The sequence below is a fragment of the Phyllobates terribilis genome, unplaced genomic scaffold, assembly GCF_046119375.1.
Source record: "Phyllobates terribilis strain yellow unplaced genomic scaffold, ASM4611937v1 Scaffold_9__5_contigs__length_417890890, whole genome shotgun sequence".
Taxonomy (NCBI): Eukaryota; Metazoa; Chordata; class Amphibia; order Anura; family Dendrobatidae; genus Phyllobates; species Phyllobates terribilis.
Genome location: NW_027362769.1, coordinates 391,861,711 through 391,886,072, shown reverse-complemented (window position 1 = coordinate 391,886,072; position 24,362 = coordinate 391,861,711). Strand labels below are relative to the sequence as shown.

At 46.8% G+C, this 24,362-nt stretch overlaps 1 protein-coding gene across 4 annotated transcripts in view; it reads right to left on the bottom strand.

Annotated features, from left to right (window-relative positions):
* Positions 1–24,362, bottom strand: part of LOC141162523 (uncharacterized) — a 37,542-nt gene that overhangs the window by 3,435 nt on the left and 9,745 nt on the right. Inside the window, exons 8-12 of one of the 4 annotated variants that reach the window (XM_073648704.1) lie at positions 11,720–11,755; positions 11,548–11,592; positions 11,149–11,161; positions 10,642–10,703; positions 10,390–10,491 (exon numbers count right to left, since the gene is read on the bottom strand). In XM_073648704.1, the coding sequence (XP_073504805.1) occupies positions 10,390–10,491; positions 10,642–10,703; positions 11,149–11,161; positions 11,548–11,592; positions 11,720–11,755 (258 nt within the window). Of the gene's footprint in view, positions 1–10,389; positions 10,492–10,641; positions 10,704–11,148; positions 11,165–11,547; positions 11,593–11,719; positions 11,756–24,362 lie in introns of all 4 variants that reach the window. The other 3 variants (XM_073648703.1, XM_073648706.1, XM_073648705.1) reach the window with 3 other exon arrangements.

Here is a 24,362-nt window from a genome sequence, read left to right as displayed (position 1 = left end):
CAGGATTAGATACAGAAGATAGTATCACACGCTCAGGATTAGATACAGCAGATAATATCATACATGCAGGATTAGATACAGCAGATAGTATCACACGCTCAGGATTAGATACAGAAGATAATATCACATGCAGGATTAGATACAGCAGATAATATTACACATGCAGGATTAGATACAGCAGATAGTATCACATGCAGGATTTAGATACAGCAGATAGTATCACATGCAGGATTTAGATACAGCAGAGAATATCACATGCAGGATTAGATACAGCAGATAGTATCACACGCTCAGGATTAGATACAGCAGATAATATTACACATGCAGGATTAGATACAGCAGATAATATTACACATGCAGGATTAGATACAGCAGATAATATCACATGCAGGATTAGATACAGCAGATAGTATCACATGCAGGATTAGATACAGCAGATAATATCACATGCATTATTAGATACAGCAGATAGTATCACACGCTCAGGATTAGATACAGCAGATAGTATCAATGCTCAGGATTAGATACAGCAGATAGTATCACATGCAGGATTGGATACAGCAGATAGTATCACATGCTCAGGATTAGATACAGCAGATAATATCACATGCAGGATTAGATACAGAAGATAGTATCACATGCAGGATTAGATACAGCAGATAGTATCACATATTCAGGATTAGAGACAGCAGATAATATCACATGCGGGATTAGATACAGCAGATAGTATCACATGCAGGATTAGATACAGCAGATAGTATCACATGCAGGATTAGATACAGCAGATAATATCATATATGCAGGATTAGATACAGCAGATAGTATCACACATTAAGGATTAGATACAGCAGATAGTATCACATATTAAGGATTAGATACAGCAGATAGTATCACATATTAAGGATTAGATACAGCAGATAGTACCACATATTAAGGATTAGATACAGCAGATAGTATCACATATTAAGGATTAGATACAGCAGATAGTATCACATATTAAGGATTAGATACAGCATATAATATAATACATGCAGGATAAGATACAGCAGATAGTATCACACGCTCAGGATTAGATACAGCAGATCGTATCACATGCAGGATTAGATACAGCAGATAATATCATACATGCAGAATTAGATACAGCAGATAGTATCACATGCTCAGGATTAGATACAGCAGATAGTATCACATGCTTAGGATTAGATAGAGCAGATAGTATCACATGTTTAGGATTAGATACAGCAGATAGTATCATATGCTCAGGATTAGATACAGCAGATAGTATCACATGCTCAGGATTAGATACAGCAGATAGTATCGCATGCTCAGGATTAGATACAGCAGATAGTATCATATGCTCAGGATTAGATACAGCAGATAGTATCACATGCTTAGGATTAGATAGAGCAGATAGTATCACATGTTTAGGATTAGATACAGCAGATAGTATCACATGCAGGATTAGATACAGCAGATAATATCATACATGCAGAATTAGATACAGCAGATAGTATCACATGCTCAGGATTAGATACAGCAGATAGTATCACATGCTTAGGATTAGATAGAGCAGATAGTATCACATGTTTAGGATTAGATACAGCAGATAGTATCATATGCTCAGGATTAGATACAGCAGATAGTATCACATGCTCAAGATTAGATACAGCAGATAGTATCGCATGCTCAGGATTAGATACAGCAGATAGTATCATATGCTCAGGATTAGATACAGCAGATAGTATCACATGCTTAGGATTAGATAGAGCAGATAGTATCACATGTTTAGGATTAGATACAGCAGATAGTATCACATGCAGGATTAGATACAGCAGATAATATCATACATGCAGAATTAGATACAGCAGATAGTATCACATGCTTAGGATTAGATAGAGCAGATAGTATCACACGCTCAGGATTAGATACAGCAGATCGTATCACATGCAGGATTAGATACAGCAGATAATATCATACATGCAGAATTAGATACAGCAGATAGTATCACATGCTCAGGATTAGATACAGCAGATAGTATCACATGCTCAGGATTAGATACAGCAGATAGTATCACATGCTCAGGATTAGATACAGCAGATAGTATCACACGCTCAGGATTAGATACAGCAGATCGTATCACATGCAGGATTAGATACAGCAGATAATATCATACATGCAGAAATAGATACAGCAGATAGTATCACATGCTCAGGATTAGATACAGAAGATAGTATCACATGCTCAGGATTAGATACAGCAGATAGTATCACATGCTTAGGATTAGATAGAGCAGATAGTATCACATGTTTAGGATTAGATACAGCAGATAGTATCATATGCTCAGGATTAGATACAGCAGATAGTATCACATGCTCAGGATTAGATACTGCAGATAGTATCATATGCTCAGGATTAGATACAGCAGATAGTATCACACGCTCAGGATTAGATACAGCAGATAATATCATACATGCAGGATTAGATACAGCAGATAGTATCACATGCTCAGGATTAGATACAGCAGATAGTATCACACGCTCAGGATTAGATGCAGCAGATAATATTATACATGCAGGATTAGATACAGCAGATAGTATCACACACTCAGGATTAGATACAGCAGATAGTATCACACACTCAGGATTAGATACAGCAGATAGTATCACACGCTCAGGATTAGATACAGCAGATAGTATCACACACTCAGGATTAGATGCAGCAGATAGTATCACACGCTCAGGATTAGATACAGCAGATAGTATCACATGCTCAGGATTAGATACAGCAGATAGTATCACATGCGGGATTAGATACAGCAGATAGTATCACATGCCGGATTAGATACAGCAGATAGTATCACATGCAGGATTAGATATAGCAGATAGTATCACATGCAGGATTAGATACAGCAGATAGTATCACATGCAGGATTAGATACAGCAGATAGTATCACACGCTCAGGATTAGATACAGCAGATAGTATCACATGCAGGATTAGATACAGCAGATAGTATCACATGCAGGATTAGATACAGCAGATAGTATCACACGCTCAGGATTAGATACAGCAGATAGTATTACACGCTCAGGATTAGATACAGCTGATAGTATCACATGCAGGATTAGATACAGCAGATAGTATCACACGCTCAGGATTAGATACAGCAGATAGTATCACACGCTCAGGATTAGATACAGCTGATAGTATCACACGCTCAGGATTAGATACAGCAGAAGGTATCACATATTAAGGATTAGATACAGCAGATAGTATCACATATAAAGGATTAGATACAGCAGATAGTATCACATATTAAGGATTAGATACAGCAGATAGTATCACAGATTAAGGATTAGATACAGCAGATCGTATCACATGTTAAGGATTAGATACAGCAGATAATATCATACATGCAGGATTAGATACAGCAGATAGTATCGCACGCTCAGGATTAGATACAGCAGATAGTATCATACATGCAGGATTAGATACAGCAGATAGTATCACACGCTCAGGATTAGATACATCAGATAATATGATACATGCAGAATTAGATACAGCAGATAGTATCACATGCAGGATTAGATACAGCAGATAATATGATACATGCAGAATTAGATACAGCAGATAGTATCGCATGCTCAGGATTAGATACAGCAGATAGTATCACATGCTCAGGATTAGATACAGCAGATAGTATCACATGCTCAGGATTAGATACAGCAGATAGTATCACATGCTTAGGATTAGATACAGCAGATAGTATCACATATTCAGTATTAGATACAGCAGATAGTATCACACGCTCAGGATTAGATACCGCAGATAGTATCACACGTTCAGGATCACAGATTAAGGATTAGATACAGCAGATCGTATCACATGTTAAGGATTAGATACAGCAGATAATATCATACATGCAGGATTAGATACAGCAGATAGTATCGCACGCTCAGGATTAGATTCAGCAGATAGTGTCACACGCTCAGGATTAGATACAGCAGATAGTGTCACACGCTCAGGATTAGATACAGCAGATAATATCATACATGGAGGATTAGATACAGCTGATAGTATCACATGCTCAGGATTAGATACAGCAGATAGTATTACACGCTCAGGATTAGATACAGCAGATAGTATTACACGCTCAGGATTAGATACAGCTGATAGTATCACATGCAGGATTAGATACAGCAGATAGTATCACACGCTCAGGATTAGATACAGCAGATAGTATCACACGCTCAGGATTAGATACAGCTGATAGTATCACACGCTCAGGATTAGATACAGCAGAAGGTATCACATATTAAGGATTAGATACAGCAGATAGTATCACATATAAAGGATTAGATACAGCAGATAGTATCACATATTAAGGATTAGATACAGCAGATAGTATCACAGATTAAGGATTAGATACAGCAGATCGTATCACATGTTAAGGATTAGATACAGCAGATAATATCATACATGCAGGATTAGATACAGCAGATAGTATCGCACGCTCAGGATTAGATACAGCAGATTAGTGTCACACGCTCAGGATTAGATACAGCAGATAGTATCACACGCTCAGGATTAGATACATCAGATAATATGATACATGCAGAATTAGATACAGCAGATAGTATCACATGCAGGATTAGATACAGCAGATAATATGATACATGCAGAATTAGATACAGCAGATAGTATCGCATGCTCAGGATTAGATACAGCAGATAGTATCACATGCTCAGGATTAGATACAGCAGATAGTATCACATGCTCAGGATTAGATACAGCAGATAGTATCACATGCTTAGGATTAGATACAGCAGATAGTATCACATATTCAGTATTAGATACAGCAGATAGTATCACACGCTCAGGATTAGATACAGCAGATAGTATCACACGTTCAGGATTAGATACAGCAGATAGTATCACATATTCAGGATTAGATACAGCAGATAGTATCACATGCAGGATTAGATACAGCAGATAATATTATACATGCAGGATTAGATACAGCTGATAGTATCACATGCTCAGGATTAGATACAGCAGATAATATCATACATGGAGGATTAGATACAGCTGATAGTATCACATGCAGGATTAGATACAGCAGATAATATCATACATGGAGGATTAGATACAGCTGATAGTATCACATGCTCAGGATTAGATACAGCAGATAGTATCACATGCAGGATTAGATACAGCAGATAATATCATACATGCAGGATTAGATACAGCAGATAGTATCACATATTAAGGATTAGATACAGCAGATAGTATCACATATAAAGGATTAGATACAGCAGATAGTATCACATGCAGGATTAGATACAGCAGATAATATCATACATGGAGGATTAGATACAGCTGATAGTATCACACGCTCAGGATTAGATACAGCAGATAGTATCACATGCAGGATTAGATACAGCAGATAATATCATACATGCAGGATTAGATACAGCTGATAGTATCACATGCTTAGGATTAGATACAGCAGATAGTGTCACACGCTCAGGATTAGATACAGCAGATAATATCATACATGGAGGATTAGATACAGCTAATAGTATCACATGCTCAGGATTAGATACAGCAGATAGTATCACATGCAGGATTAGATACAGCAGATAATATCATACATGCAGGATTAGATACAGCAGATAGTATCACATGCTCAGGATTAGATACAGCAGATAGTATCACACGCTCAGGATTAGATTCAGCAGATAGTGTCACACGCTCAGGATTAGATACAGCAGATAGTGTCACACGCTCAGGATTAGATACAGCAGATAATATCATACATGGAGGATTAGATACAGCTGATAGTATCACATGCTCAGGATTAGATACAGCAGATAGTATCACGTGCAGGATTAGATACAGCAGATAATATCATACATGCAGGATTAGATACATCTGATAGTATCACATGCTCAGGATTAGATACAGCAGATAGTATCACACACTCAGGATTAGATACAGCAGATAATATCATACATGCAGGATTAGTTACAGCAGATAGTATCACACGCTCAGGATTAGATACAGCAGATAGTATCACACACTCAGGATTAGATACAGCAGATAGTATCACACGCTCAGGATTAGATACAGCAGATAGTATCACACGCTCAGGATTAGATACAGCAGATAGTATCACACGCTCAGAATTAGATACAGCAGATAGTATCACACGCTCAGGATTAGATACAGCAGATAGTATCACACGCTCAGAATTAGATACAGCAGATAGTGTCACACGCTCAGGATTAGATACAGCAGATAGTATCACACGCTCAGAATTAGATACAGCAGATAGTATCACACGCTCAGAATTAGATACAGCAGATAGTATCACATGCTCAGGATTAGATACAGCAGATAGTATCACACACTCAGGATTAGATACAGCAGATAGTATCACACGCTCAGGATTAGATACAGCAGATAGTATCACACGCTCAGGATTAGATACAGCAGATAGTATCACACGCTCAGGATTAGATACAGCAGATAGTATCACATGCTCAGGATTAGATACAGCAGATAGTATCACACGCTCAGGATTAGATACAGCAGATAGTATCACACGCTCAGGATTAGATACAGCAGATAGTATCACACGCTCAGGATTAGATACAGCAGACAGTATCACACGCTCAGGATTAGATACAGCAGATAGTATCACGCGCTCAGGATTAGATACAGCAGATAGTATCACACGCTCAGGATTAGATACAGCAGACAGTATCACACACTCAGGATTAGATACAGCAGATAGTATCACACGCTCAGGATTAGATACAGCAGATAGTATCACACGCTCAGGATTAGATACAGCAGATAGTATCACACGCTCAGGATTAGATACAGCAGACAGTATCACACGCTCAGGATTAGATACAGCAGACAGTATCACACGCTCAGGATTAGATACAGCAGATAGTATCACGCGCTCAGGATTAGATACAGCAGATAGTATCACACGCTCAGGATTAGATACAGCAGATAGTATCACGCGCTCAGGATTAGATACAGCAGATAGTATCACGCGCTCAGGATTAGATACAGCAGATAGTATCACGCGCTCAGGATTAGATACAGCAGACAGTATCACACACTCAGGATTAGATACAGCAGACAGTATCACACGCTCAGGATTAGATACAGCAGATAGTATCACGCGCTCAGGATTAGATACAGCAGATAGTATCACACGCTCAGGATTAGATACAGCAGACAGTATCACACACTCAGGATTAGATACAGCAGACAGTATCACACGCTCAGGATTAGATACAGCAGATAGTATCACACGCTCAGGATTAGATACAGCAGATAGTATCACGCGCTCAGGATTAGATACAGCAGATAGTATCACGCGCTCAGGATTAGACACAGCAGATAGTATCACACGCTCAGGATTAGATACAGCAGACAGTATCACACGCTCAGGATTAGATACAGCAGATAGTATCACGCGCTCAGGATTAGATACAGCAGATAGTATCACATGCTCAGGATTAGATACAGCAGACAGTATCACGCGCTCAGGATTAGATACAGCAGATAGTATCACGCGCTCAGGATTAGATACAGCAGATAGTATCACACGCTCAGGATTAGATACAGCAGATAGTATCACACGCTCAGGATTAGATACAGCAGACAGTATCACACGCTCAGGATTAGATACAGCAGACAGTATCACACGCTCAGGATTAGATACAGCAGACAGTATCACACGCTCAGGATTAGATACAGCAGATAGTATCACGCGCTCAGGATTAGATACAGCAGACAGTATCACGCGCTCAGGATTAGATACAGCAGATAGTATCACGCGCTCAGGATTAGATACAGCAGATAGTATCACGCGCTCAGGATTAGATACAGCAGATAGTATCACGCGCTCAGGATTAGACACAGCAGATAGTATCACACGCTCAGGATTAGATACAGCAGATAGTATCACACGCTCAGGATTAGATACAGCAGACAGTATCACACGCTCAGGATTAGATACAGCAGATAGTATCACACGCTCAGGATTAGATACAGCAGATAGTATCACACGCTCAGGATTAGATACAGCAGACAGTATCACACGCTCAGGATTAGATACAGCAGATAGTATCACACGCTCAGGATTAGATACAGCAGATAGTATCACACGCTCAGGATTAGATACAGCAGATAGTATCACATGCAGGATTAGATACAGCAGATAATATCATACATGCAGGATTAGATACAGCTGATAGTATCACATGCTTAGGATTAGATACAGCAGATAGTGTCACACGCTCAGGATTAGATACAGCAGATAATATCATACATGGAGGATTAGATACAGCTGATAGTATCACATGCTCAGGATTAGATACAGCAGATAGTATCACATACAGGATTAGATACAGCAGATAATATCATACATGCAGGATTAGATACAGCAGATAGTGTCACACGCTCAGGATTAGATACAGCAGATAATATCATACATGGAGGATTAGATACAGCTGATAGTATCACATGCTCAGGATTAGATACAGCAGATAGTATCACATGCAGGATTAGATACAGCAGATAATATCATACATGCAGGATTAGATACAGCAGACAGTATCACACGCTCAGGATTAGATACAGCAGACAGTATCACACGCTCAGGATTAGATACAGCAGATAGTATCACACGCTCAGGATTAGATACAGCAGATAGTATCACACGCTCAGGATTAGATACAGCAGACAGTATCACACACTCAGGATTAGATACAGCAGACAGTATCACACGCTCAGGATTAGATACAGCAGATAGTATCACACGCTCAGGATTAGATACAGCAGACAGTATCACGCGCTCAGGATTAGATACAGCAGATAGTATCACGCGCTCAGGATTAGATACAGCAGATAGTATCACGCGCTCAGGATTAGACACAGCAGATAGTATCACACGCTCAGGATTAGATACAGCAGACAGTATCACACGCTCAGGATTAGATACAGCAGATAGTATCACACGCTCAGGATTAGATACAGCAGATAGTATCACACGCTCAGGATTAGATACAGCAGATAGTATCACACGCTCAGGATTAGATACAGCAGATAGTATCACACGCTCAGGATTAGATACAGCTGATAGTATCACATGCTTAGGATTAGATACAGCAGATAGTGTCACACGCTCAGGATTAGATACAGCAGATAGTATCACATGCAGGATTAGATACAGCAGATAGTATCACATGCTCAGGATTAGATACAGCAGATAGTATCACATGCAGGATTAGATACAGCAGATAATATCATACATGCAGGATTAGATACAGCTGATAGTATCACATGCTCAGGATTAGATACAGCAGATAGTATCACACGCTCAGGATTAGATACAGCAGATAATATCATACATGCAGGATTAGTTACAGCAGATAGTATCACACGCTCAGGATTAGATACAGCAGATAGTATCACACACTCAGGATTAGATACAGCAGATAGTATCACACGCTCAGGATTAGATACAGCAGATAGTATCACACGCTCAGGATTAGATACAGCAGATAGTATCACACGCTCAGAATTAGATACAGCAGATAGTATCACACGCTCAGGATTAGATACAGCAGATAGTATCACACGCTCAGGATTAGATACAGCAGATAGTATCATACATGCTTAGGATTAGATACAGCAGATAGTATCACACACTCAGGATTAGATACAGCAGATAGTATCACACGCTCAGGATTAGATACAGCAGATAGTATCACATGCTCAGGATTAGATACAGCAGATAGTATCACATATTAAGGATTAGATACAGCAGACAGTATCACACGCTCAGGATTAGATACAGCAGACAGTATCACACACTCAGGATTAGATACAGCAGACAGTATCACACGCTCAGGATTAGATACAGCAGACAGTATCACACACTCAGGATTAGATACAGCAGATAGTATCTCGCGCTCAGGATTAGATACAGCATATAGTATCACGCGCTCAGGATTAGATACAGCAGACAGTATCACACACTCAGGATTAGATACAGCAGATAGTATCACACGCTCAGGATTAGATACAGCAGATAGTATCACACGCTCAGGATTAGATACAGCAGACAGTATCACACGCTCAGGATTAGATACAGCAGATAGTATCACACGCTCAGGATTAGATACAGCAGACAGTATCACACGCTCAGGATTAGATACAGCAGATAGTATCACACGCTCAGGATTAGATACAGCAGACAGTATCACACGCTCAGAATTAGACACAGCAGATAGTATCACACGCTCAGGATTAGATACAGCAGACAGTATCACACGCTCAGGATTAGACACAGCAGACATTACCAGGGGGGGCTTCCATGGCCACGTTCTCATAGGAGTGGCACAGACTGTCTGAATGTGAGGAGTATTTCCCGATGCTGTTGATGGTGGATCTCGGGGTCTTGTCTGTAAGGAGACAATAGACGTCTGTACAGTTGGGGGCGCTGTATCACAATGCTGTGAGAGCAGTGGGACTTTACCACAGCACTCCCTGTGGACAAGTGTGGAATTACAAGTAATAATGGGCGCTGTTGCATTCCTACAATCCACACTTACCCTCCTCGGCCTTTTTGTCTGCGGCTGTCGCATCAGTTTCAAGATTACTTTCCAGAATTTTCCTGCAAAAAAGGCAATGGAGGACTCAAATATTATTACATTCCTCCAATCCCTCCTCCCTGGGCGGCACTGGGGGGGCTTTTATCAGAACCGTGGTGTTGGTCTCTATGTAAAGCCAGGAGCCCCCGGCAGATTGAGACCGAAAGGAGAGCGAACCATAGGGTTGACCCGATGTCGCCATCAGACGAAGGATAACTGGGCAGTAAGTGTTCAGTTTCCCTGCAGCTCCCCCACAGGAGAAATAAAGTATTACACCAAGTCTATTGAAATGAATGGGTTGTCTGTGAAACGTAGACGTGCTGGGTCCTTCAGAGCGAGATACGTAGAGATGAAAGTGGGTCCTGGTAGGCAAAACATCTCCATAATCCTGGGGGAGACCCCCGAAAATGATAAATGTGATCTCAGAATCATCATAACTGGGAAATATTAATAAAATGTGTCACTTACAGGTAAACGTGGTCTTCTGTCCAGTAGGGGGGAAAAAAGAGAGAAAAAGAAGGGTTAATTTCTAGGGGAAAACTACAACTCCCAACATGCTTAGACAGCCATGGGTATACGGCGTATATACGGGACTGAGCAATCTAATCAGTTACATAAAAGAGGACAAGAAATGACTGGACTGGAAATCCCACCATAAGAAGTGATGAGAAGGGGCCGAACACACGGATTCCCCTATAAGCCTCCGAAATCCCGCAGAGAGTGGGGGATCGTGGCCCCGACGCACGTGAAATATCTCCATCAATCCCGGAGCCGTAAATAACGATCGCGCTAAAGGGTTTTATAATGTGCAAAATATCATTAAAAAAATTACAAATTTGTGTAAATCGTTCAATTGTCTCCACTCACCTTTCACAGAGGGATCGGGCAAATTCTCATAATCCTGCGCTGCGTCTGCAATAATAACATGTATGTGAAGTAATTATAGTAGTAGAGATACACGGGTATATACTATATACTACAGTGATATGTAGAATAAATGCTAAGAAGTAACTAAGTCATATAGTAAGATAGAACTGACCTACGTTAACATAGGTGTCCTGCCGAGCGCCTCTGTCTGCACAGAAGATAATGTGAGAGTGAGTGTATCAGGAGCTCCAGTCAGCAGCAAAGACTATAATATTCCCACTAGGGGGAGCTCCCTGTATACACAGATACATGATAAGATCCTGTCAGCAGCCACCACTAGGGGGAGCTCCCTGTATACACAGATACATGATAAGATCCTGTCTGCAGCCACCACTTGGGGGAGCTCCCTGTATACAGAGATACATGATAAGATCCTGTCTGCAGCCACCACTAGGGGGAGCTCCCTGTATACTGAGATACATGATAAGATCCTGTCTGCAGCCACCACTAGGGGGAGCTCCCTGTATACAGAGATACATGATAAGATCCTGTCTGCAGCCATCACTAGGGGGAGCTCCCTGTATACAGAGATACATGATAAGATCCTGTCTGCAGCCATCACTAGGGGGAGTTCCCTGTATACAGAGATACATGATAAGGTTCTGTCTGCAGCCACCAGTAGGGGGAGCTCCCTGTATACAGAGATACATGATAAGATCCTGTCTGCAGTCACCACTAGGGGGAGCTCCCTGTATACAGAGATACATGATAAGATTCTGTCTGCAGTCACCACTAGGGGGAGTTCCCTCTATACAGAGATACATGATAAGATTCTGTCTGCAGCCTCCACTAGGGGGAGCTCCCTCTATACAGAGATACATGATAAGATTCTGTCTACAGCCACCACTAGGGGGAGCTCCCTGTATAGAGAGATACATGATAAGATCCTGTCTGCAGCCATCACTAGGGGGAGCTCTCTGTATACAGAGATACATGATAAGATTCTGTCTGCAGCCATCACTAGGGGGAGCTCCCTGTATACAGAGATACATGATAAGATCCTGTCTGCAGCCATCACTAGGGGGAGCTCCCTGTATACAGAGATACATGATAAGATTCTGTCTGCAGTCACCACTAGGGGGAGCTCCCTGTATACAGAGATACATGATGAGATTCTGTCAACAGCCACAACTAGGGGGAGCTCCCTGTATACAGAGATAAAGGATAAGATTCTGTCTGCAGCCACCACTAGGGGGAGCTCCCTGTATACAGAGATACATGATAAGATCCTGTCTGCAGTCACCGCTAGGGGGAGCTCCCTGTATACAGAGATACATGATAAGATTCTGTCTGCAGTCACCGCTAGGGGGAGCTCCCTGTATACAGAGATACATGATAAGGATCTGTCTGCAGCCACCACTAGGGGGAGCTCCCTGTATACAGAGATACATGAGAAGGTTCTGTCTGCAGCCACCAGTAGGGGGAGCTCCCTGTATACAGAGATACATGATAAGATCCTGTCTGCAGTCACCACTAGGGGGAGCTCCCTGTATACAGAGATACATGATAAGATTCTGTCTGCAGTCACCACTAGGGGGAGTTCCCTCTATACAGAGATACATGATAAGATTCTGTCTGCAGCCTCCACTAGGGGGAGCTCCCTCTATACAGAGATACATGATAAGATTCTGTCTACAGCCACCACTAGGGGGAGCTCCCTGTATAGAGAGATACATGATAAGATCCTGTCTGCAGCCTCCACTAGGGGGAGCTCCCTCTATACAGAGATACATGATAAGATTCTGTCTGCAGCCTCCACTAGGGGGAGCTCCCTCTATACAGAGATACATGATAAGATTCTGTCTACAGTCACCACTAGGGGGAGCTCCCTGTATAGAGAGATACATGATAAGATCCTGTCTGCAGCCACCACTAGGGGGAGCTCCTTGTATACAGAGATACATGATAAGATCCTGTCTGCAGCCACCACTAGTAGGAGCTCCCTCTATACAGAGATACATGATAAGATTCTGTCTACAGCCACCACTAGGAGGAGCTCCCTGTATACAGAGATGCATGATAAGATTCTGTCTGCAGTCACCACTAGGGGGAGCTCGCTGTATACAGAGATACATGATAAGATTCTGTCTGCAATCACCATTAGGGGGAGCTCCCTGTATATAGAGATACATGATAAGATCCTGTCTACAGTCACCACTAGGGGGAGCTCCCTGTATACAGAGATACATGGTAAGATCCTTTCTGCAACCACCACTAAGGGGAGCTCCCTGTATGCAGAGATACATGATAAGATCCTGTCTGCAGTCACCACTAGGGGGAGCTCCCTGTATACAGAGATACATAATAAGATCCTGTCTGTAGCCACCACTAGGGGGAGCTCCCTGTATACAGAGATACATGATAAGATTCTGTCTGCAGTCACCACTAGGGGGAGCTCCCTGTATACAGAGATACATGATAAGATTCTGCCTGCACCACCACTAGGGGGAGCTCCCTGTATACAGAGATACATGATAAGATTCTGTCTGCAACCACCACTAGGGGGAGCTCCCTGTATACAGAGATTCATGATAAGATTCTGTCTGCAGCCACCACTAGGGGGAGCTCCCTGTATACAGAGATACATGATAAGATTCTGTCTGCAACCACCACTAGGGGGAGCTCCCTGTATACAGAGATACATGATAAGATTCTGTCAACAGCCACAACTAGGGGGAGCTCCCTGTATACAGAGATACATGATAAGATTCTGTCTGCAGTCACCACTAGGGGGAGCTCCCTGTATACAGAGATATGTGACACCCCAGGGGTCTGGTTGCCACAGTGATAGAGATATTACGTCTGAGAGCAGGTGGGAGGTCTCTTGGTCAGGGATCCTATGCATGCCACACCTCCTGCCCAGTCCTGGGAGGGGAAGAACTTCCCCTATATAAACCTAGGGCTGAGGCAGGGTTAGTGAGTAGAGAAGAAGTAGAGACAGAGAAGAGCAGCAGATATAGGAGAAGAACATCAGGAGCTCTGTGGGAGCAGTGCTATAAGGAGTCAGGGGCTGGCAGCTGCAGAGCTCGCCCTGACTGAGAAGTTATCACCGGACCCGGAGTCCGAGGCTGTGGGGACTAACTCCTATCCCGCAGCAGAAACCGACCGGCAGGGGATTGCAGGTCCTCTGGCCCAGAAACCCGAAGGCACGGTCACACGCGTGGGACCAGCACCGCCGTCGTGGAGCGGAAGCTACTAGAAGGCCCCGAGTCACCGGCCATACGGGTGAGCACCACACGGTACACTCAGGGACGTGGGCTACTTATACCCGCCTCTAGCAAGGTAGCCGGAAGAGTATCGTTAGTTTGGGAGGCCTACAACTCCGCCTGGCCAGGGGAGATCCCATCTGCTCAAGGACTGACCAGGCCCCAATCGCTAGCCAGTACTCCGGGAGGGTCTATCTTTGTCACCAGTAAAGACCCTGAACTACACCGTACCGTCTCCGAGTGGTTCCTGCTACCCCCATCATCCACGTCGGCTGCCCTGAGGCCATACCCCTCCCGTTGGGGGTTATACCATCTACGCTGCACTATCCTACCACCGGCCTCAGCGGTCTGCCCTGCAGCAGCAGCTCCTTAGCTGTACTCAACGGGTGGCGTAGTCGTCCAACATCTACCGCTAATACAGCGCCACTTAGTCTGACTCCCTGGGCACGGACCGGATCACCGCCACGAAACTACAACCCTCAAGAGATCCGGCTCCGGGTAAGCTCCCGCGTGCGCAACGCAGCGCGACACAGGCCCAGGGGCGCGTCAACTTTTGGCGTAGTCGGCAGGATTTCGTGCCCGCAACCACCGGGTACTGCGTGCCTGAAAAAGACTGTTCAAACTTACCAGTGGTGAAGATTCCCGCCATCCTTGGAGGTTTCCCGCCATCCGGCGCCATCTTCTACCTTCTTCCCGCCATCCGCGAAGTTTTCCCGCCATCCGGCGCCATCTTCTGCCTTCTTCCCGCCATCCGTGGAGTTTTCCCGCCGTTGGACGCCATCTTGAAGACGCCGCGCGGGAAGAAGAGGGGCGTGGACTCCGAAAGCGCGCGAGAACTGAAGCCCCGCCTCACGTCCGGACGTTGCGTAAGGTCCTGGAAGGAGCCCAGCAGACGCCGACGTCACAGGAGCGCGACGGAAGGTCCTCAACCCTGACGATCCACTGCGGAGCCGCGGCCTACGGAAGAGGATCATCGCAAGGTAGGCCACGGTCCACTAGGGGGGAGGAAGATGTCGGATACGGAGGAGAGCTTCACTGCCTCAACCCCCGCCAGCGCCACCGCTGCTGCAGTCATGCCTTTCACCATGCCCTATATCCCGGGAGCGGCCTGGCTACCCCAGTACTCAGGGGAGTCACATACCCTGCATGACTTTAGAGAAAAGCTGGATAGCCTCTTCCAGGTGTATCCCCTCACAGAAGAGCAAAAAGTGAGCATCCTGGTGGCCCAATTAACCGGGGCAGCCCAAAGGGAGGTAAAGTCCTGGCCACCTGGGGGGAGGACTGTTGCAGGGATACTAACCCGGCTGAGGGACACCTTTGATACCCGCACCTCAGCCGAGATCAAGCTTAGATTCTACGGGTGCAAGCAGCGAGCACACGAGAGTATAAGGGACTATGCCCTGAACCTACAAGAGGCCCTGAGAGCCATTAAGCAGACCGACCCTGACGGCGTGGGAGACGAGGACAGGCTGTTGACTGAACAATTTATAGAGGGTTTATATTGCAATGCCCACCGAACCCAGTTGCGGGCAATGGCCTTACAGGACCCTCAGCTGGGATTTGCACAGTTCAAGGACAGAGCCATCCGGGTGCTCCGAGAACCGGCACCAGGTGGCGTTGTGACCCACAGACCCCCCACTACCACTTACCACCAGGAGGCGGCGCCCTTGTCGGCAGGGCCTGTGGGAGCTGATGCGCAGGCTTTGAACAATGACCCGGCTCTAGACCTGTACCATCAGGTCCAAGAGCTAGCTAGCTAAAAGCGTTGCTGCGCTAACCCGAACTGTGCAGTCTTTACAGGTTTCCACTCCAGGGAAGATCCAGCTGGCATCCGGACCGGAGGACATCCCGTGGCGTCGACCAAGGAGGACCCCACCGGCCAGAGGAAGACCCAGCGACCGATACAACGAGGACGGACAACCCATCTGCCGCCGCTGCAATCAACCCGGACATATGGCAAGGTACTGTCCTTTAAACTGGCACAACCTGGGGTAGAGGGCCAACCCCCAGGAAAAAGATCACCAGGCCCATCGAACTGGCGCGACAAATATGTGGGAGGACGTCCAGTCTTACCCGTGGTACTGGATGGCATTCCTATGAGTGCCCTACTGGACACCGGGTCACAGGTCACCACCATCCCGTACGTGCTCTTCAAGCAGTACTGGAATGACTCGGATATCACCCGCTACCCTGACGACGACTTGAGTATCATCGCCAGCAATGGTCAGCCCGTGCCACAGATTGGATTTAAAGAGGTGACCATTAAAATCGGTAGAGTCGAACTGGCAGCACAGGGACTGATCATTGTAGACATTGACAAACACGAGAGTCACCCAAAGATAACTCTAGGAACTAATGTAATTGAAAATTGTCTTGCAGAGGTGATTTTCCTTTTACAGCAGGTTGCCAAGAACGCCAGCTCCGGCCAGCAGCGAGTGCTCCAGAAAGAGATCCGGGCACTGATGAGACGGCAACAGCTAGAACTCTCCGGTGGTGAGATTGGTAGCGTGCGAATGTGTGACCCTTTCCCTATTGCCATGCCCCCGAAAAGTGAAATGATGATTTGGTGCCGGGCAGCTATTGGTCTGAGAGGTAGAGATTACCAGGCAATGGTAGAACCAGTTTACTCAGACAGTAGGCCCACCATTTTGACAGCACGGAGGGTGGTCAATGTACGCCATGGGAGGGTGCCCGTTCGCATAATAAATATCGGGAAGAGGGAAGTGTACCTGCCCCGGTATGCCACGCTAGCCAAATTGTATACCATCAATCAAGATTCCATACAGTCCGTAGAACCCTTGCCTCCATCTTCCCCGGAGGAAGGTAACGGCTCTCAGAAAACAATGGAGGACTGGTGTCAGCAACTACATTTGGGTACTGACTCCACTCCCTCACACCAGAGACAGGGAGTCTATCGGGTGGTTCGAGAGTACGAGAGAGTGTTTAGTAAACACCCGTTAGACTTCGGGCGAGTCAAGGGGGTAGAACACCACATCCCCACGGGAGACCATCCTCCCATAAAAGAGAGGTATCGACCCGTACCCCCTGCACACTACCAACACGCCAAGGGGATGCTTAGAGACATGAAGGAGGCTGGGGTGATCAGGGATAGCTGTAGCCCCTGGGCAGCTCCACTAGTCTTAGTCAAAAAGAAAGACAACACCATGAGGATGTGTGTAGATTACCGGAAAATCAACCGTATCACACACAAGGATGCGTACCCCTTACCAAGGATAGAGGAGTCTTTGGCTGCTTTAAGATCTGCTAACTTCTTCTCTACCTTGGATCTCACTAGTGGGTACTGGCAGGTTCCTGTAGCAGAGGCGGACCGGGAGAAGACCGCATTCACCACCCCGATGGGACTTAGCGAGTTTACCTGCATGCCGTTCGGACTCTGCAACGCACCAGGAACCTTCCAACGATTAATGGAGTGCTGTCTGGGCCACAGAAACTTCGAGACGGTCCTGCTGTACCTGGACGATGTCATCGTATATTCCAAGACGTATGAGGACCACCTGAAACACCTGGCGGAAGTGTTCGAAGCTCTGGCAAGCTACGGCCTAAAGGTGAAACCCTCCAAGTGTCACCTCCTGAAACCAAAGGTGCAGTACCTGGGACACGTGGTGAGCGCTGATGGAGTGGCTCCCGACCCTGATAAGATCACCGCAATTAAGGAATGGCCAAGTCCCTCCAGTGTAAAGGAAGTGCGGCAGTTCCTCGGGTTGGTAGGCTATTACCGCAGATTCATCCCCGGTTTCACCAAAAAGGCAGCTCCTATGCAGGACCTCCTGATAGGCCAGTCCCGGAAGGCCAAGAACCAGAAGCCACCCTTCAGATGGGAGAGGTTAGAAGAAGAGTCCTTCCGCCAGCTGAAGATGGCCCTCACGGGGGATGAAATCCTGATTACAGCCAGCCCTTTATCCTCTACACCGACGCAAGTAACATCGGGCTAGGAGCCGTACTGTCCCAGATCCAGCAGGGGAAAGAACGAGTAATCGCTTACGCCAGTCGAGAACTGCGACCCACCGAAAGAAACCCTGAGAATTACAGCTCATTTAAGCTAGAGTTCCTGGCAGTGGTGTGGGCAGTCACCGAACGCTTTAAGCACTACCTCGCTTCTTCCCGGTTCACCGTGTACACGGATAACAACCCGTTGACACACCTGGACACGGCAAGACTCGGTGCCCTAGAGCAGAGATGGATGGCCCGTCTGTCCAACTACGAGTTCACAATCAAATACCGGGCAGGACGCTCCAATACCAACGCGGACGCCCTGTCCAGGATGCCAAACCTACCGGACGTAGGAGAAGATCCAGAGGGACTGGAAGAAGTCGAACTCCCCGCGTTCCACCGTCATGGGACTATCCAGTATTCCCATCGGGGAAGGAGTAAGCAAGCCGCTACGTTTAACCCCTTGCCTCACTACAACTGGGAGGAAACGCAAGACAGTGACCCTGCCGTCCGACTGGTGAAGGAGATGCTGACTCGGCCAGAGGCTCGCCTTGACCCGGACGCTCCAGAGGAAGCCAAACAACTGTGGGCTGAGAAGAGTCGACTGTTCCTTTACAAGGGGAAGTTGTGCCGCCGAATGGTTAACTCCCGGACGCATGAACTAATCTGGCAAGTAGTGGTGCCACGAAGAGACGCAGCCGTGGTGATGGAGGCATACCACGACGGGGCTGGACACTTCGGATGGAAGAAGCTGGAGTTCCTGCTGCGCGGGCGGTTCCACTGGGTAGGCATGAGGGGAACCATCGAGAGGTGGTGCAGAGACTGTGGCCCGTGCAACCTAAGAAGGAAGGACCGTGCCAGCCAGAAGACTCCCCTGCAGTCCATCGTCACCCGGCAGCCGTTGGAACTGGTAGCCTTGGATCATGTAAAACTGACCCCAAGCAGAAGTGGCTACGTCTACGCACTAACCATCGTGGATCACTACTCCCGGTTCTTGGTTGTCGTCCCCGTCAAGGACTTAACAGCTCGAACAGCAGCTAGAGCCTTCCAGCAGCATTTCTGCCGTCCACACGGGTACCCGGACCAAGTGTTGACAGACCAGGGACCTGCCTTTGAAGCGGAGGTCTTCCAAGAATTCTGCACTCTGTATGGCTGCCGGAAGATAAGGACGACACCCTATCATCCGCAAACTAATGGACTTTGTGAGAAAATGAACCAGGTGGTGATAGATCTTCTGAAAACATTGCCCCTGGAAGAACGCAGTCTGTGGCCTGAGAGGCTGCCCGACCTAGTGGACCTATACAACCACATCCCGGTAGGTTCCACCAACTGTACCCCGGCTTACTTGATGAGGGCAAGACCTGGTAAGCTACCTGTTGACCTGGAGATGGGAGTCCTGACACCCGAGGACACTTCACCAGAAGCAGACTGGGACACAGAGAGGCAGCAGCAGTACCGGAAAGTACAGGAGAGCGTGGAGCGAAGTCTCTGTCAAGCTAGGGAAAGACAAGAGAAAACTTACAAACAGTATGCTCCCGCTGTTCCCCTGGTACCCGGAGAGCAGGTCTTGAAGAGGAAAAGGCGGCTCCACAAGTTGGACGACCAGTGGGAGAAGGACCCGTACATCGTACTGCCCTCAAGCCACGACAACCCAAAGGTCTGTACCATCAGTAAAGACGGAGGGGAAACCACAACCATTGTATCCCGGGATCACCTGAAGAAGTGTCCCGAACAGCTACGGAACCCTGAAGAGGAACAAGAAGACCCTCGACCCGTAGAGGAAAGGGAAGATATGGTTAGTACTGTGCTCGGAGACTTCCCTCGGTCTTGGACTCAAGTCAATGGCGCAGTTGTGGTACCCGTACTCACCTTCCTCCAACCAGCATCCCAAGCACCTACGGAGCAACAGGTAGAGCTGGAAGAACAGCCGGTCCAGGAGGCAGAAGACCCCACACCAGCAGACCAGGAGGATCAACCCTCTGCTTATAGTGAACCTGCCATGCCTCTAGTGAGCCAAAGGGCCCGTGGACAGCTGCCCAGTTTACCCTTGACAGCTCCTACACCCTGTAGTTCAGGGCCAGACAGTCAGCTCCGTAGGTCCACTAGGGCCACTAGAGGCCAGTTACCCGCACGTTGGAGGATTTGAAGTGTTTAAATTGTTTTATTTGTGGTCACCTGTCTGTTACTTGTAAATAATTATGTGTTTCTAGTTATTTTTAGGAGTCCTTGGTGGATTTACCGGGAATCCTTGTACAATTAGTTGGAGCGTAACCCAGGATGGACTAAAGACTGTTAAGGACTCGGGGCAGGACAGACCCCTACCTGGTTACGTCTCCCTGTTTTGGTGAAATGGACACCTTGCTTTTCTTCAAAACTGCACGCGGTTGCGGACACGCCGTAACCATCTTTATGTGTTTTTCTTATTGTATTATTATTGTTTATACCTTGTTATGTTTTTCTAAAAATATGTTTAGTCCCGGAGTACTAAATTTCACTAGGGGGGAATGTGACACCCCAGGGGTCTGGTTGCCACAGTGATAGAGATATTACGTCTGAGAGCAGGTGGGAGGTCTCTTGGTCAGGGATCCTATGCATGCCACACCTCCTGCCCAGTCCTGGGAGGGGAAGAACTTCCCCTATATAAACCTAGGGCTGAGGCAGGGTTAGTGAGTAGAGAAGAAGTAGAGACAGAGAAGAGCAGCAGATATAGGAGAAGAACATCAGGAGCTCTGTGGGAGCAGTGCTATAAGGAGTCAGGGGCTGGCAGCTGCAGAGCTCGCCCTGACTGAGAAGTTATCACCGGACCCGGAGTCCGAGGCTGTGGGGACTAACTCCTATCCCGCAGCAGAAACCGACCGGCAGGGGATTGCAGGTCCTCTGGCCCAGAAATCCGAAGGCACGGTCACACGCGTGGAACCAGCACCGCCGTCGTGGAGCGGAAGCTACTAGAAGGCCCCGAGTCACCGGCCATACGGGTGAGCACCACACGGTACACTCAGGGACGTGGGCTACTTATACCCGCCTCTAGCAAGGTAGCCGGAAGAGTATCGTTAGTTTGGGAGGCCTACAACTCCGCCTGGCCAGGGGAGATCCCATCTGCTCAAGGACTGACCAGGCCCCAATCGCTAGCCAGTACTCCGGTAGGGTCTATCTTTGTCACCAGTAAAGACCCTGAACTACACCGTACCGTCTCCGAGTGGTTCCTGCTACCCCCATCATCCACGTCGGCTGCCCTGAGGCCATACCCCTCCCGTTGGGGGTTATACTATCACGCTGCACAATCCTACCACCGGCCTCAGCGGTCTGCCCTGCAGCAGCAGCTCCTTAGCTGTACTCAACGGGTGGCGTAGTCGTCCAACATCTACCGCTAATACAGCGCCACTTAGTCTGACTCCCTGGGCACGGACCGGATCACCGCCACGAAACTACAACCCTCAAGAGATCCGGCTCCGGGTAAGCTCCCGCGTGCGCAACGCAGCGCGACACAGGCCCAGGGGCGCGTCAGATACATGATAAGATTCTGTCAACAGCCACAACTAGGGGGAGCTCCCTGTATACAGAGATACATGATAAGGTTCTGTCTGCAGCCACCACTAGGGGGAGCTCCCTGTATACAGAGATACATGATAAGATCCTGTCTGCAGTCACCACTAGGGGGAGCTCCCTGTATACAGAGATACATGATAAGATTCTGTCTACAGCCACCACTAGGGGGAGCTCCCTGTATACAGAGATACATGATAAGATTCTGTCAACAGCCACAACTAGGGGGAGCTCCCTGTGTACAGAGATAAAGGATAAGATTCTGTCTGCAGCCACCACTAGGGGGAGCTCCCTGTATACAGAGATACATGATAAGATCCTGTCTGCAGTCACCACTAGGGGGAGCTCCCTGTATACAGAGATACATGATAAGATTCTGTCTGCAGTCACCGCTAGGGGGAGCTCCCTGTATACAGAGATACATGATAAGTTTCTGTCTGCAGCCACCACTAGGGGGAGCTCCCTATATACAGAGATACATGATAAGGTTCTGTCTGCAGCCACCACTAGGGGGTGCTCCCTGTATACAGAGATACATGATAAGATCCTGTCTGCAGTCACCACTAGGGGGAGCTCCCTGTATACAGAGATACATGATAAGATTCTGTCTGCAGTCACCACTAGGGGGAGTTCCCTCTATACAGAGATACATGATAAGATTCTGTCTGCAGCCTCCACTAGGGGGAGCTCCCTCTATACAGAGATACATGATAAGATTCTGTCTACAGCCACCACTAGGGGGAGCTCCCTGTATAGAGAGATACATGATAAGATCCTGTCTGCAGCCTCCACTAGGGGGAGCTCCCTCTATACAGAGATACATGATAAGATTCTGTCTGCAGCCTCCACTAGGGGGAGCTCCCTGCATACAGAGATACATGATAAGATTCTGTCTACAGCCACCACTAGGGGGAGCTCCCTGTATAGAGAGATACATGATAAGATCCTGTCTGCAGCCACCACTAGGGGGAGCTCCTTGTATACAGAGATACATGATAAGATCCTGTCTGCAGCCACCACTAGGGGGAGCTCCCTCTATACAGAGATACATGATAAGATTCTGTCTACAGCCACCACTAGGAGGAGCTCCCTGTATACAGAGATACATGATAAGATCCTGTCTGCAGTCACCACTAGGGGGAGCTCCCTGTATACAGAGATACATGATAAGATTCTGTCTGCAGTCACCACTAGGGGGAGTTCCCTCTATACAGAGATACATGATAAGATTCTGTCTGCAGCCTCCACTAGGGGGAGCTCCCTCTATACAGAGATACATGATAAGATTCTGTCTACAGCCACCACTAGGGGGAGCTCCCTGTATAGAGAGATACATGATAAGATCCTGTCTGCAGCCTCCACTAGGGGGAGCTCCCTCTATACAGAGATACATGATAAGATTCTGTCTGCAGCCTCCACTAGGGGGAGCTCCCTCTATACAGAGATACATGATAAGATTCTGTCTACAGCCACCACTAGGGGGAGCTCCCTGTATAGAGAGATACATGATAAGATCCTGTCTGCAGCCACCACTAGGGGGAGCTCCTTGTATACAGAGATACATGATAAGATCCTGTCTGCAGCCACCACTAGGGGGAGCTCCCTCTATACAGAGATACATGATAAGATTCTGTCTGCAGCCTCCACTAGGGGGAGCTCCCTCTATACAGAGATACATGATAAGATTCTGTCTACAGCCACCACTAGGGGGAGCTCCCTGTATAGAGAGATACATGATAAGATCCTGTCTGCAGCCTCCACTAGGGGGAGCTCCCTCTATGCAGAGATACATGATAAGATTCTGTCTGCAGCCTCCACTAGGGGGAGCTCCCTCTATACAGAGATACATGATAAGATTCTGTCTACAGCCACCACTAGGGGGAGCTCCCTGTATAGAGAGATACATGATAAGATCCTGTCTGCAGCCACCACTAGGGGGAGCTCCCTGTATAGAGAGATACATGATAAGATCCTGTCTGCAGCCACCACTAGGGGGAGCTCCTTGTATACAGAGATACATGATAAGATCCTGTCTGCAGCCACCACTAGGGGGAG